Raw genomic sequence first — 14,551 nt, 5'->3', positions numbered from 1 at the left:
CGGATTATGCGAGAAAAAGTTTAGACATCTACAAGAAGCTGATGGTATGCGATGTAAGTCAATTACACATGCAGCCTCAGAAAATCTGGTAACCAAAGTATCTAAAAAGGGGATCGATTTATTATTATTTGCTTATTCCATTGTGAACTGAATAAACAGATTGAAACTATTTAAAAGTTCCAGTACCTGTAGAACATCATTATTATTAATTATTAGAAAGCAATCATCTATATATCTCATATAAGTTAGAATAGACTGCCCACACCTCAGAGCAATGGATGTTTCAAGAGACTTAAGTAATATTTCAGCAATCCACGGGAAGCAACCACTTCCCATAGGTGTGCCACAAGTCTGACGGTATACTATCTGATTAAATGTAAAGTAATGAGAATTTGCTAAAAAGGCAAAACAATCCAAAAATTTTTTTTTTTTATAGCCAAAAGATTCACATGAGAGCTTAACTTGCTGCTCACACAACCTCCAACAAGTGAAAAAGGAGAATTACTATACAGTGATACCACATTAAACGAAACTAAGGAAAAAACACGAGGCACAACAAGTTAATGAAGTCGCTGTCCTAATATCCTCACACTTTTATAGGTATTTTATATTTTTTAAATTTGATAATATATTCGTTTTCAACTACATTTCCTTTTAATATGTATACATTTTTATACCATGTAGCCCTGAAGAGGACATCTGCAGGATGTCGAAGTATTGGCTTTTGTAGATTATTATTAAAATATAGTCAAGCTCTGGTTCCAAATTTGAAGCGTTACTTATAGATTACATTTCAGTTTATTAATGTGATTAATTGGGTAACTTCAATTTTTATTAAACAAGCGAAACACCAAATATTTTTTTTTTAGAAAACTTTTGAATTCATCCGCCCGAAATCAGTCTTAGATAATCATGTCGTGAGTAAAAGGCTTGAATCACATGACATTTTTTTTTTTTTTTTTAATGATTGTTTTTGCAATTCAAATTGCATCGGAAAATTCTGGAAAAATGTGCTTTTGAAAGATATGATTGATTTTAGAATTATTTCATTGGAAATTAATTATCATTGTAACAAATTGAAAATTTGTTTTTTTATATGCATTCGAATCTTCTTTAAATATATTTCAAAGTAAAATTCATTTTCAATGTACTAAATATTAAGGAGTTAGTGTATCTTTACCACAGTTACTGTAACCTTATCGAATTGGAATTTTCTGAGATATGTGAAATCAATAATAATAAAAGATTTATTATATATCTCTGATATATTGATTATTGAAGGTAAGGGCATAGATCGCACACACCATGTCTTTATTGTTAATATTGCTTGATTAAAGATGTTTAAGTATGTCAATATGAAAGAGTAGTTAAAATCTAATGTAGTTACGATTCAGGTAAACCGCAGGTAAAAGTAAGTTTAGAAAATTGTCAATTATAAAAGATACCAACTACACAAACATACTTATCAGCAGGTGACACTGACTCCTCGACGTTTCTTTTACCTAAAAACTTTTAGAAACATTTAAAAAGGTCTCAGTTTGTGAAAAAATAGTCGTGAAGACACCTTTTTGACTGAAATTATTCTGGAAAAAGTTGTATTTGACAACGCTGTACAGAAAATATTCTAAGGCTATTATTTATTTGTAGTAACTAACATAAAAACAAATCACAACAGCAATTAAAACTTGGACGTAAGAGCCAATAAAATTTTGAAATAGTTTATATACAAAACTTATTACTGATCGAGTAGTAAAGCCTTTTGATGTATCACTTAAAAATTCTCCTTTTAAAGAGAATTTTGATGCTGATACTATTTTAACTTTTACAATTTTACCCATGCTTTCTTTTTTCATTGGAATAAGAACTTGCTCATAGAATTTATTGTGACCAACATAATGTTTCTTATCATACGCTATTTCAGTTACCAACACATGTTGTATCTCACCAACTTTATAATTGTAGGGTTCATACGACTGAAAAAATTCAGAAAGTGTTTTAGTTCTTCTTTTAATTTCTTTTGCTGGAACTTGATTCATTAAAGCAGCTGGTGTTCCTGGTCTAGAAAAAAATTGATTAATAAAAACTGATGGGAACTTATATTTTTTACATAAATCCAAGGTTTTTTCAAAATCTTCTTCGGTTTCATTTGGAAAACCGCATATAATATCTGTTGCAATGGAAATTCCAGGAATGTTTTGGTTCAGAGTGTCTACTATGTATTCAAAATCAAATCTAGTATACTCCCTTTTCATATGATAAAGGACAGTGTCACTGCCAGATTGAACCGGTATGTGCAAAAAGCTGTACACTTTTGGATTCCTTAATATTTTAATCATTTCATTGAGATGTTGTAGAATATACGGCGGATTTGTCATGCCAATTCTGATCCGACATTCAGAAGGTACTATGTCAATTAATCGCCAAAGTAGTTGTGGTAAGTTGGTCCCGATATCTCTACCGTAACATCCCGTATCCTCAGATGTTAACCAAATTTCTTTAACTCCTTCACTAAAAGCTTGTTGAGCACGCTCAATGATGTCATTAATTGTATAACTTCCAAGTTCACCACGTGCATGTTTTGTTTTGCAGTACGTGCACTGATTAAGACAACCAGTATTAATGGGAATAATTTCAATAAGTTGATTACGTCTTATTTTAGGCAATAACAGAGATGCCCCTCCTAGTTTTTTCCCCTTATTTTTTTTTTGCTTTAAAAACTTCACAGTATTTCCTTTTAAAGTTTCTTCAACAACTTCCACAACACGATCAATTTGTTGAACTCCAATGATACTTAATCCTTGAATAAACTTTGATTTTGGTGCACCCTGTGGTACACATCTGAAAACAGAAATATATAGAAGATATGATTAGATAATTTCTTGCAATTTAAAAAAGAATCATAGCTTTTACACTAATATGCTCTCATGGTAAAAATAGCTTACATCAACACACATGTATATATATATATATATATATATATATATATATACTAGTGGGGCTCACGCCCCCCTGCGCGCACTGCGCGCCAACCCCCAAACTTTTGAATATTTTTTGAGAAATACATTTTTACAATTTTTCTGTATTTATTCTTATTTATTCTTATATATTTTTAACTATTGAATTTTTCAAATTAAGAAGACTTTCTTTAAATAAATAGCATGGGGCTACATCGTTTGAAGACGTTAAAAAACATAATGGAATAACATATAAAAATTTCAGGAAGACTGCAATTGCAATAGGTTTAATAGAAAATGATTCTGAAATCGACAATATTTTTTAAGAAGCCATAAAAATTATGTTTCCATACCAGTTAAGACAATTTTTTGCTTGGTTTTTGATTTCAGAAAACATTCAAGGAGAAAAAATATGAAATGAATATAAAAAAAATATTTTACGGAAGACTTCGATACTGATAATGATAATTGTGCTCTTCTACATATTAATCAAATTTTGGTATCGGAAGGTAAATCCTGTGAGTCTTTTAGTTTACCGACACCAACCATTAGCAACTATATAAATAAATGTAATATTGAGAAAATATCTTTCAGTAAATAAATGTTCGATATGATGTACACAAATTTAAATGAAGATCAAAGAAAAATTATTAAAACTATTTGTGAACAAGATGAAAAAGTATATTTCATAGATGGTCCTGGTTGATCCGGAAAAACCTACTTATATTAGACACTCATTTATTATTATATTTCTAGAGGTAAAAATATTTTGCCAATGGCTTAGACACGAATTGCATCTGTATTACTACCAAAAGGTATGACCAGTCATAGAACTTTTCGTTTACTTCTAGACTTAGATAATATTGAAAGTGTATTTTTAGAATTTGAAACTGAAAAAAAAAAATGAAGGGAAGTTGATTTAATAATATGGGACGAGGCTTCTATGATTCCGAAAAAAGCTCTAGAAATCGTTGATAGAACCTTGAGAGACTTGTGTAATACAAAACTTTGCTTTGGTGATAGATTAATAGTATAAGGAGGAGATTTTCGACAAATCCTTCCAGTTAAAAAAAAACGGTAATAGAACTATAATAATAGAAGAAACTATTAAATCATCATTTTTATGGAACTTCTTCAAAATTTTAAGATTACAAAATAATATCCGTTCTAGTAATAACGAATTTTCAAAATTATTGTTAAGAATTGGAAAAGGGGACATAGAAACATTTAACATTCCTTTTTATTTATTTTTTTATGTATAGGTAAAATTTATTGATTAATAATACATATCATGAATGTATATCGTGTTCATCTATTGTACCCATTTCAGCATTAATTTAAAACAAAATAGAAATGGACGTAAGTCTTCGTGGTTTAATCAGGCTTTATAAGATGACTCATAAAGTGATGCGAAACTTTCATTATTTATATTAATGATACTCTAAATTTAACTTAAGTTTATGTACGTAAAAAGAAGAATTGTGTATTAAAGGACTATATAAGTGATGATGATATAATAATTATGCCATGAAAAAATTCGTGGGGGTCAGTGGGAGGGCCGTAGGAGGTAGGTGGGGGGGATGTGGGATGTTTTGAGAAAAAATACTACACAATATTTCTATGTGATTTGGTAGGAATGTGGTAATAGACTTTAACACATTGACAAGGCTGGCAAAATGCAACGTTACAAAATGCTAACAAAAAAAGTCAGCCCACCAAAAACTTTATGCTTACAAAGAAACCAAGGGATCCAATAAATTGAAATACAGTTGATTGTATTTAAGTTTAGCTGATTATAGTATTGTGCACTAATCTGTAACTATTTGATTAAATTTTAAAACATACATTGTTATTATCCCATGAAGCCATACGTGGTTGAACCCCCTGGCTTGAATAAAGACTTATACCATACTTCTATACTATACATATAATATTTTGTGGGGGGGCGGTCGGGGGCCATGAACAAATGTCTAGGGGTCGGTGGGCGGGGGGGCTGTGGAGGGTTTTGAGAAAAACTACGATATGTCAAAATAAGCAAGAAAATAACGGATTTTTACCTTATTTTGAGGGGGGTTGGTTGGGGGGGGGGGGCAAATGGAGGGCGGTGGGGGGTTTGTGTAGAATGCCTCACTGAGTTAACTATATAATAAAGGAAGATATATATATATATATATATATATATATATATATATATATATATATATATATATATATATATATATATACATATATATAAAACTATATCAAAGAAAAATTATCAAGACCCAGTATCTGAACACCAGTGTCTACGTACTAGGACCAACATGAAACTTGGGACCAGTAGTTGGATACCCCATATTCATTAAATGGAAAGGAGGTTAGAATAGACCTAACTTCAAAATGCTTTCTCACATTTCTAACTACTCAATGATTATAATCTTTTTCACTATATGCTACAGTTTCTGGTCATCATTCAACTTTATTTTAGTTTTCAACAGTTACATTAAGATGTTATATTCAGTAATAATCAATAATTTTAAGGGTTTTCTACTGTCCAAGTACCAGGTACAGGAAAAATCTTATGTTGTCGAATAGAAGCTATTCTTGGACAGAGTTATTTATACTTTTCGATGTGTTTAACTCTGATAAACTCAATAAAATATATAATAATATACATTTTGTAAGGTAATTTTAGTTGGAAAATAACTTAAACGTTCTATGCCCAACTATAAATTATAATTTTTAGCGATTTTTTCCGTGTCCAAGTACTGAGTATAGGAACACTCCTATGTTATTAAAGGGATTTATTTTTGGACAGTAATCTTACGTGCTTCGCATTTAAAACAAATTTTTTTTACGTAAAAACGAAAAAGAGTTTTAGAGATTAATTTTTTTACCAGGTATTAATGGATTATAAATAAATTTTTTTTTCCTATTTGAAAACGTCTTCTATTCGAAAATGTTAATTATATTGGACTGTGCAACTACTGGTTCTATTTTTATTGCTGTCTAACAACTGGGTACTTTACCTTAGATTGATTAACTTGATAAAATAATTCTAAAGCCAAAAAAAGTGATACATAACGCAAAAATTTCAAGAATCGGACGAAAACAGGAAGCTGCAAAAACTTGAAGGAAAAGAGAACGGTGTATCAATAAACAGAATATAATAATTAGGGCAGTTACCGAAAGCAGGTTAACTTTTTACCATCTGTTCTCTTTTCGCAACCACAGATTAGTGAAAGAAACCAAATCGTATGAGGCATAATATCTAGTATAGCAAACGCTAGTAAGAGGGACCTAAAGCATTATCTCTTGAGATACAATAAACCCACCCGTAAAGAACTATAGCTATATTAATTCGGGGTGAGCCAAATTCTACAAATAGGAACCAGGTGTGTCGTGTGAGCAAAAAAATACATTCAAGGGAATTGAAACTACAGATACAGCAAACATGCCTATTTCCGGGGATACTAACTATAACGTTGCGAAAAACAGAGACGAAATAAATGACGATAGCACAAGGAAAAGATACAAGGCAGCAAATGCTCGAATTAGAAATAGAACTAAGTAAGTGTGAAAAATTGGATACGTCAGGTGACAAAACTAGAGCAATAGTAATAAGGCTCTTTGCCAGAATGATTGCAAAATTAAAAAAATAATCAGAGAAAAGAAACAGTTCATTTACCAGGCAAAGTGATAACAGCCATAGAAGAAATCGAGGCACCAACGAACAAAAATAGGACGAACTGAAGTCTACGAAAGGGGGTGGACTGGACAGAGACAGATAAACGAAGCAATATGAGACAGAAATAATAAATTGAAATTGGGGAACGGCAGAAATATTCGCAACTCAGGCGAAAGTTAAAGCAAACATTATTTGGAGCGCAAAATCAAAAAAATTAGCGAAGAACTAGAGTGGATGAAAATGACGGCATTTACAGCAGCGGTTTGTCCTACGTATGGAGATCAACGCACTTATCTGACCCACAACCACACAAGCAAAGACGGGGGGAAAATATATATTTTTAATTTCACAGTCATATGAAGTAAGGACTTATACATGACACGAGAAAGATTATACGCGAAGGCCACAACATAACACTTTAGTGTCACTTAGCTACATGACAAATAATGTACCATTTTTGACAGTAATTCAATCAATCTACTACCATTTGAAGGATAGTAAAGATAACTGCCTAAATGGTGGGCTCAGAAAACAAATTTTTCTTTCCTCGGTACCATCACGAGCAGACTAAAAAGAAAAGTGACTGAGCATTTTGGGCCCAGATTAGCTCAATTTGGAACAGTCCAAGAATTTCGTCATGAAATTTCAAACAGGAATGACAGTATAAACAACTCAGGCACGTTAATACCAGAACTGAAGATGACTAAAAAAATAAATCATGAATCAATAAATGACTTTAGTACGAGAGTGTAACAGTTGAACAATAAGCTCAGGATGCTACACGATTCTAACCCAAGCCTTTTGTTCAACTCCAAAACAAGGTCTACAAGAAAGCGTGAAAGCGGAGGCAGTTAAACAATTCACGTGTGGCCTGACTCTAACATTTAGGTGCTAAAGTAGAAGTTTAAGCCCAAAGATCCTCTGTAAAACAACAATAGAAGAACTTAAAATTAAAATCGATTTTAGTTTACGGCACGCAATACCAGTATGTACAAGTGCAAAGCCTACATGCCATAGCGCGACTACCAAGTGGGAACTACCAGTAAATCTGGCAAGGAGAAGAGAAAACAGGACATAAATCACTAGTGCACAAACATACACAATCAAAACGAAAAAGAAAAGAAGAAACAGCGGAACAAGGGCCATAGCCAACCCGTAAAGAATACCCTTACCAACTGGAACACATTCTAAAAGGGACAGAAATGATGATTTCAACAACAATAATTATTATTATTATTATTATTATTAGAGGTTAAAATAACAGTCCCATAGTGCAATGTAATGGGGCTTAATAATTAATAACGACAGGTATAATCATGACGTAAGAATATAAGGTGTGGCGTTCCGAGGTCTCATTTTCGTGCCGTTCTGCGCCTTCCATCACGACGCCATATTTGAGAGAGATGTGACTACTACAGCGCCGAAGAGCCTGTACAATGAAACGAAGTGGCCAAAGTTGGTACTAAAACTTATCCCTCGCATCCACCTCGAAGTGAGACATATATATATAGACATATGTATGAATATACATGTACGTTAATTGATGAATGATTACCTATTTAGTCAGTTTCTTCTGTGTGAATATTCACAAATTATACGTTTGGTCACTAAAACAACTGAAATGAAAATATTGAAATAAAAATATATATTGTTTCACAAGTTTCTTGATGTTAATATGCTTTATATTTTAAAAACTTTTTAAATTTGCTGACAGACATGGCGGCGCTGGAAGCGTTCCTGATTGGTCAATTAAAATGGATGCGCAACGCCACACCTTATATTCTTACATCATGGGTATAATATTACAACCCTAGAGATAATAATTATTACGATAATCGCAGCAATGGTATTGTATCTAATAACTACAACAGAGTCACATTCAATTGTTGCGGGAATGATTATAAAAATCAAGATATTTGGAACGGCTGTCATAGGGATTTCATCAAGCACAGGCTGCCACAAGATGGAGATCTACGACAGCGGGAAAAGAGCGAATACGGCCCTGACAACAGAAGAAGATGCATCCACAGCCTTAAACTCGCAGGATTTTTGGCGTGCTCCCTTAACATAAACTAGAGAGAAAGACAGAGAGAAGCGTGCCCAGCAAGGAAAAATGTGCGATAGAGTGAGCACAGACGACATGTCGCGAAAGAGCAAGAAAAAGCAGTGAAGCTGGAAACAAAAGATAGCCTGAGTACTTACGCAGTGTACGGAAAAATAGAGCATACTACAGCAAAGAATGAAAACACTTTTACACAGCAGAACAGCAAACGCATGAGAAAAGGCTGGGAAGCCGTAAAAAAAGTTTAATTAGACACAGGCGCCAGCCACACACACAGGAAATAACCAACCTATGCATTTAGAAAGTGACGAAGAAATAAGACTGCTTTACGTAGTACGCACAGTATAAGCTAAACTGCACAGATTAAAGTGGATATTACATGTCGTCTACAATTACTTTCTAATTGGCGTGGAAGAAATAATAGGATGGGTTACTTTAAGAGATATCGTGGACGGATAAATGATGTTAACGGTGCGTTCAGATTAGACAATACAGAAATACCACTGGTAAAGAGAGAGTATTTTAAAATACCCACAAAATTAAAACAAATAATTTTTTCACGCATAAAGAGCAGCTGAATATCAGAAAAAAGCTGAATACCCCTCTAAGAGATGGAGGAAGGAATATTGTTTGGAAACCTTATAGCTAGAAATTGCAAAGGGAGGATAGTCGCAGAATGTATTGCTAAGAGTGACGAGATAAAATACGTGCTTGTTCCAGAAGTGAAGCTGCTAGAATACAAAAAAATTTATCGAAAATACTCAGATGACGTTGAAAGAGACAATGTCAAAGGCTCAAGGGAAGCAGTTATAAGATTATTTATTCAAGAAATAAGTGATGACAGATGAAAATAAAACAGGGGGCAACAATGAAGAAAAAAATAAGTGGGAAAACTAACTGAATTGAATTCTTACGTATTCGGCCTCGACAGGGACCTCTTAAGGCTACACACCTTCTAAAATGTAGAATATGACGATGTCAGATAAACTCATGGTTGAAAAAAAAAAAAAAAAAAAGATATCCATTGGGGATAATAGATCAAATATAAATCGAAGTAGAAGAAATGTTTAAAAAAGTCATAATTAAATACAAAAGATGGTGGCTAAAAATAAAGGGCCAAACAATAAGGAAAGGATAAGAGTAGTAACAGATTTTCGACTGCTCAACAAAGTTACAGAGGGTTCATGTTACCCACTTGTTTCAAAGTGACATCTTAGAGAACCTAGCGTCAGCAAGTTACACCTCAGTAGTGGACCTCAAATCAGAATTTTCCAGATCAAAATACACGAAAATAATGCACATAAGATGGCATTTTCGGGCCCACAAGGGCATTATAAATACAAAAGAATGACAATGGAGTGCAAGGGTTCATAAAACACATTTCTATGGTCAATTGCACTAGCACTCGCAAAGTAACAAGATCATAAAATAGTAGTGTACATTGACAACATAACAGTTTCTACCCCTGATTTTGAAAACACGGGAAAAAATTCATGAAACTGTTGAAACGACTAAGAGCTGCAAATCTTACGATCAAATCCAAAAACTGTCCATTTTTGGAGAAATAAGCAAAATGGCTGGGTTACATCGTAGGCAACTGGCAAATAAAGATCATCCCAAAGAAGCTAAAAGCGGCCAGAAACTACCCTCGACCAACAAACGTAAAAAAAAAGATTTTAAGGACTCATAGGCTACTACAGGTAATTCATTAAAAATTATGTAGGAATCGCTTAACCTCCATCAAGAAAAACGGGCACCACCTGTAAATTAAGTGACTAAGAGAAGGAGGCATCCAAAAATTTCGTAGACACACTGTGCAGTAGAGATAAAAGCCTTCATCGTGACGACGGATGTATTGGATTAAAAGCAATCTTCAGTCAGGGTAAGATAGGAAAGGATAAACCATGCGAATACGCGTAACGTTGTTTGAAAGGAAGAGAGCTTTATTTTCCTACACATATCAGAGCTGTTAGCAATTGTATTAACTAAAAGGCAATTTAGACTTTATCTGTTGCGACAAAAGTTTATCACGTACCATAAATCTTTGAAACATTTCAACTTATGAAAAAAACCAAATATTCAGTTAAATACACTTAAAGTAGAAATTCAAGATTATAAATCTGTATTGTACATCACCCAGGCATAACAAACAGGATACCTGTTCCACCTCCACAGAATCTGATAGTACACGGAAGGGAAACGTACCCAGAGCGTCCAAGACAAGAGCTGAATGAGCTAGCCAACCAATAAGAAAATACAGGGAAATGCATTAGTGATGGACCCTAGTTTTTACATTTCAAGCAAAAAAAAAAAGAAAGGATACAGAGAAAACCAAAAAAGGTAAAAATCAAATGCACAAGTCCAGAAGCATCTGATAACGACGAGACAAAGAAACCAAAAGATTACCAGAATAGTATGCATAATTAGGTCATTTTTTAACAAACCAAACGGATTTCCCTAAAAATAAATCGTCATCTCTCCGATTCAGCTGAAAATTTTTTTCCAGTTTTTACATTGAAAAATAAGAGATATGTGTCCGAGGATTTTTTTTTTTTATTGCCTATTTTCGATTTTATAAGTTAAAACAAATTTTACAATGGTGGTTAGAGACTCATTTTAAACAATGTATAGCTCCAAATCCTTAAGTGCTACAAAATTTTCACCAATGGAAATTTTGTAGATAAAGAGTTTAACTTCAAGAAAAAAAATTGAAAAAAAATTTATCAACAAATTAATATTGTTATCAACAATTTAATTGTTTTAATCGATTTTTAACTATTACCCCCAAAATACATAGAGTTTTTATTATTACCATCGTATTCTGCATAAGATTTTACGTATAAATAATGTTTCTAAAATACGGAAACTTTTCTATTGTTATTATTAAAATATTAATTTATGTAATGCGTAGTGGTAAAAACACTGTTTTTTGAGTATAAAATGATATCTGTACCTCGTATCGAAAAAAGTTATGGGTAAGAAGTGTAGATATTTGAAAGATCTACAACTTTTGTACTTGCTATTTGTCAGTATAACCTCAAAATTTTGTATTATCATGCAAAAAAGTGAGAAATCACCATTTTATCATTTATTTAGTATAAATTTTCATTAAAATTAAATCATGAGTGATTTGTTTTCCAATCTTATCTTCTATATAATGAAAAACGAATAATCATTAGAGAAAAAAAAAGATTATTAACCACTAGACAAAAAAATAATAATAACAATGCTCGACGTAACATTAACACGTAAACTGTTTTTTGTTTTTCAAATTTTATTGTTGCTACTTTGTTTTTTATTGTTTTATTAATTGTGTGCTTTTATATAAAGAATAGATTTTTCATCCCTTAGATTTTTTGGAATTTTAAAATTTCGCGAGGAAGCCTGCCTACTGTACGATCTATGATTCTAAGTGTTATCCACGCTACTCACGTACATTCCCCGTACTACAAGTTCGTTGGCTTTTGGATCAGCTGTGCGTTTATTTTGGTCCGCTACCAAGTCATATTCTCGCTCGTTGTAATTTAAAGACGAATAATTTTTGCTTTGTAAAAATGCCACGGAAAGAGGCACGTAAAATGCAAAATATTAGTTATCGATCAGACAGATGTTTTAATCCTTTTAATCTCAAACATCCAATAACAAACATTTCTGATTTGAGGACAGTAAATGAAAACCAACTTTTGAAACTGGACTTGGCGATTTCGTCAGATGCATTACAACAAAAAATTTGTTTTTCTTGACGCTTGAAGTTATCAAAGTTGAAAAAAGAAGATACAGAAGAGAGTGAAAATGAACTACCAGAATTGGTACGTACAATATTTCGATTATTATATAGAGTTGAGACATACCCAACCTCTCGTAGAATTTAATGTCGATGTTTTAGTCTCATTTATTTTTTAGACGCTACAAAAAAAGGATTCTTCAAGTGAAGAATCTGATATAAAAGTTGGGAGCAATGACGGTACATATGGATTTACGGGAGATAATCCATCTTTGCAAAGTGAATGAGTGGATTTTTTAAACAAAGGATTAAGCTTCTTAGGATCTTCACCCATCAAAAAACAAAAACTATTTTCGAAGTGGTATTTGGAAGAAAAATCAGAACAAATATCGCCTGTAATTGATGAAAAAATTGTTAATTTGAGCCAAGATAATCCAGATGATCTTGAAGCAGATGACGATGAGTCTTTGATAATAAGTGCTTTACAGACAAGTTTCAATACTTCGGCCGACCGCGTTTATAAAATTAAAATGTTGACTATTTTTCGATCGTGGCCTTATAAAAAAATTGAGGACACATTTCCTTCCGTAACTCGTCACATGATAGGCATAGCAAAAAATTATTAAATATGTAGAAGCTGTACAACCTTTATATTTATATCAGCATCTACACTGTGCTGCTATGGAAAACACCAGATTGCAACAACTACTAACCATCTTTACCAGTAGGAAGTTTGAATGGCTTTCAAGGGTGCTTGACTCCATACGTGCGTGCTTCGGTAGAAATGTAAGTTTTAGTTTTTCTAAGCTTAAATGTATTCAGAAAGACTTAAAAAGCAGTGAATTTGAGCAAAAATTTTCAACTAAATGTAGGACTTGTGACGTTTTTCCAAGACATATCACACAATGTACCAATAAGCTTAATTACGTTACCTTTTTTAGTTTTCGATCGAATATGAAACATAAATCAGCTATTTCTAAATTACATAAATTAATTTTAAATAATGAAATTTCGGACTGGTACACAAAAACTCATTTTTTAAGAAATAAAATAGAATTAATTAAAGAAAAAATATTAAGTCATGTCTGTGAATCTTATATGATAAATTTATTTATTGATTATGACGAATTAAAATTGAATGGCATTTTTCGCGAATGTCGTTAAAAATTACAAAAAAGTTCAATGCCCTTTTCTCACATGAAGAATCCGAGCGCGAAAGTGTATACGATACACTTCCAACTAAAAGTGTCAGTGACCCTGGCTCGGTTTGGTGCTCTGCATTTGACAACAATAAAGGCATAAGTAAAATAAAAGAAAACTGGCTATGTAACCTTTTTGACACACCGCTACCGAATTGTGTCTCAAGCATATTAGAGTAAAGCGATAAATTTAATTTTGTTTCTGATGTTACTAAATGTGATTATTTTCAACTTTTCAAGAATGTTGAACATTGATTAAAATATTCGGGAGAATTTAAGACTCTCAGAAAAGGACTACTTAACATGATTGGTAACAATAGACACTATGTATCTAATCGTCTTTCTTTAAATAATGAAATTTAAAGCGAACACGAGTATTTCTTAAAAATAATAAACACATTTCAATTACTAAAGCAGACAAAGGAAATATCACTGTTGTCATTGACAAAGAAACTTACATTAATAAAGTAGAAGAATTGTTAAGTGATGATATATATTATTTACAGCTAGAAAATAATCCTTTAAACCAATTAATTAAAGATACAAAAAATTTTGAATTGACCTACTTTTATTTTTTCAAAATTTCTTTCTGATAAATGCAATAAGACATTTTTGGAAATTCTTGTACGGTAAAATCAATGTTTCTCTGATGAATTTTTCACAGGTGTACTCTTGATTTTGAATTCAACTTTTTTCTATTTCAACAAGAAATTTTATAAACAAGTTTTTGGCTCTCCAATGGGCAGTCCCTGTAGTCCAATACTGTGTGATTTTGTAATGCGTTGACTTGAAATTTCATGCTTACAAAAGTGTTATTGGTGAAAATTTTGTAGCTCTTAAGGATTCGGAGCTAGACATTGTTTAAAATGAGTTTCCAACCACTATTATGAAATTTGTTTCAACTTATAAAATCGAAAATAGGCGATAAAAAAAAATTTCTGGGAC

General features: G+C 32.3%; 1 protein-coding gene across 4 annotated transcripts in view; it reads right to left on the bottom strand.

Moving 5' to 3' along the window:
• Positions 1–1,432: 1,432 nt before the first annotated feature.
• The window catches only part of LOC106636440 (threonylcarbamoyladenosine tRNA methylthiotransferase), a 135,302-nt gene continuing 122,183 nt past the window's right edge, over positions 1,433–14,551 (bottom strand). For all 4 annotated transcript variants that reach the window (XM_089589244.1, XM_089589247.1, XM_089589246.1 and 1 more), the window contains exon 3: positions 1,433–2,838. In XM_089589244.1, coding sequence (XP_089445370.1) covers positions 1,638–2,838 — 1,201 coding nt within the window. In that variant the 3' untranslated portion in view covers positions 1,433–1,637. The remainder of the gene's footprint in view (positions 2,839–14,551) is intronic.

Source organism: Copidosoma floridanum, unplaced genomic scaffold (genome assembly GCF_036245765.1).
Source record: "Copidosoma floridanum isolate Cflo_tuat_1 unplaced genomic scaffold, Cflo_Japanese_pri ptg000008l, whole genome shotgun sequence".
NCBI lineage: Eukaryota > Metazoa > Arthropoda > Insecta > Hymenoptera > Encyrtidae > Copidosoma > Copidosoma floridanum.
This window is presented reverse-complemented; position numbering and strand designations above follow the sequence as displayed.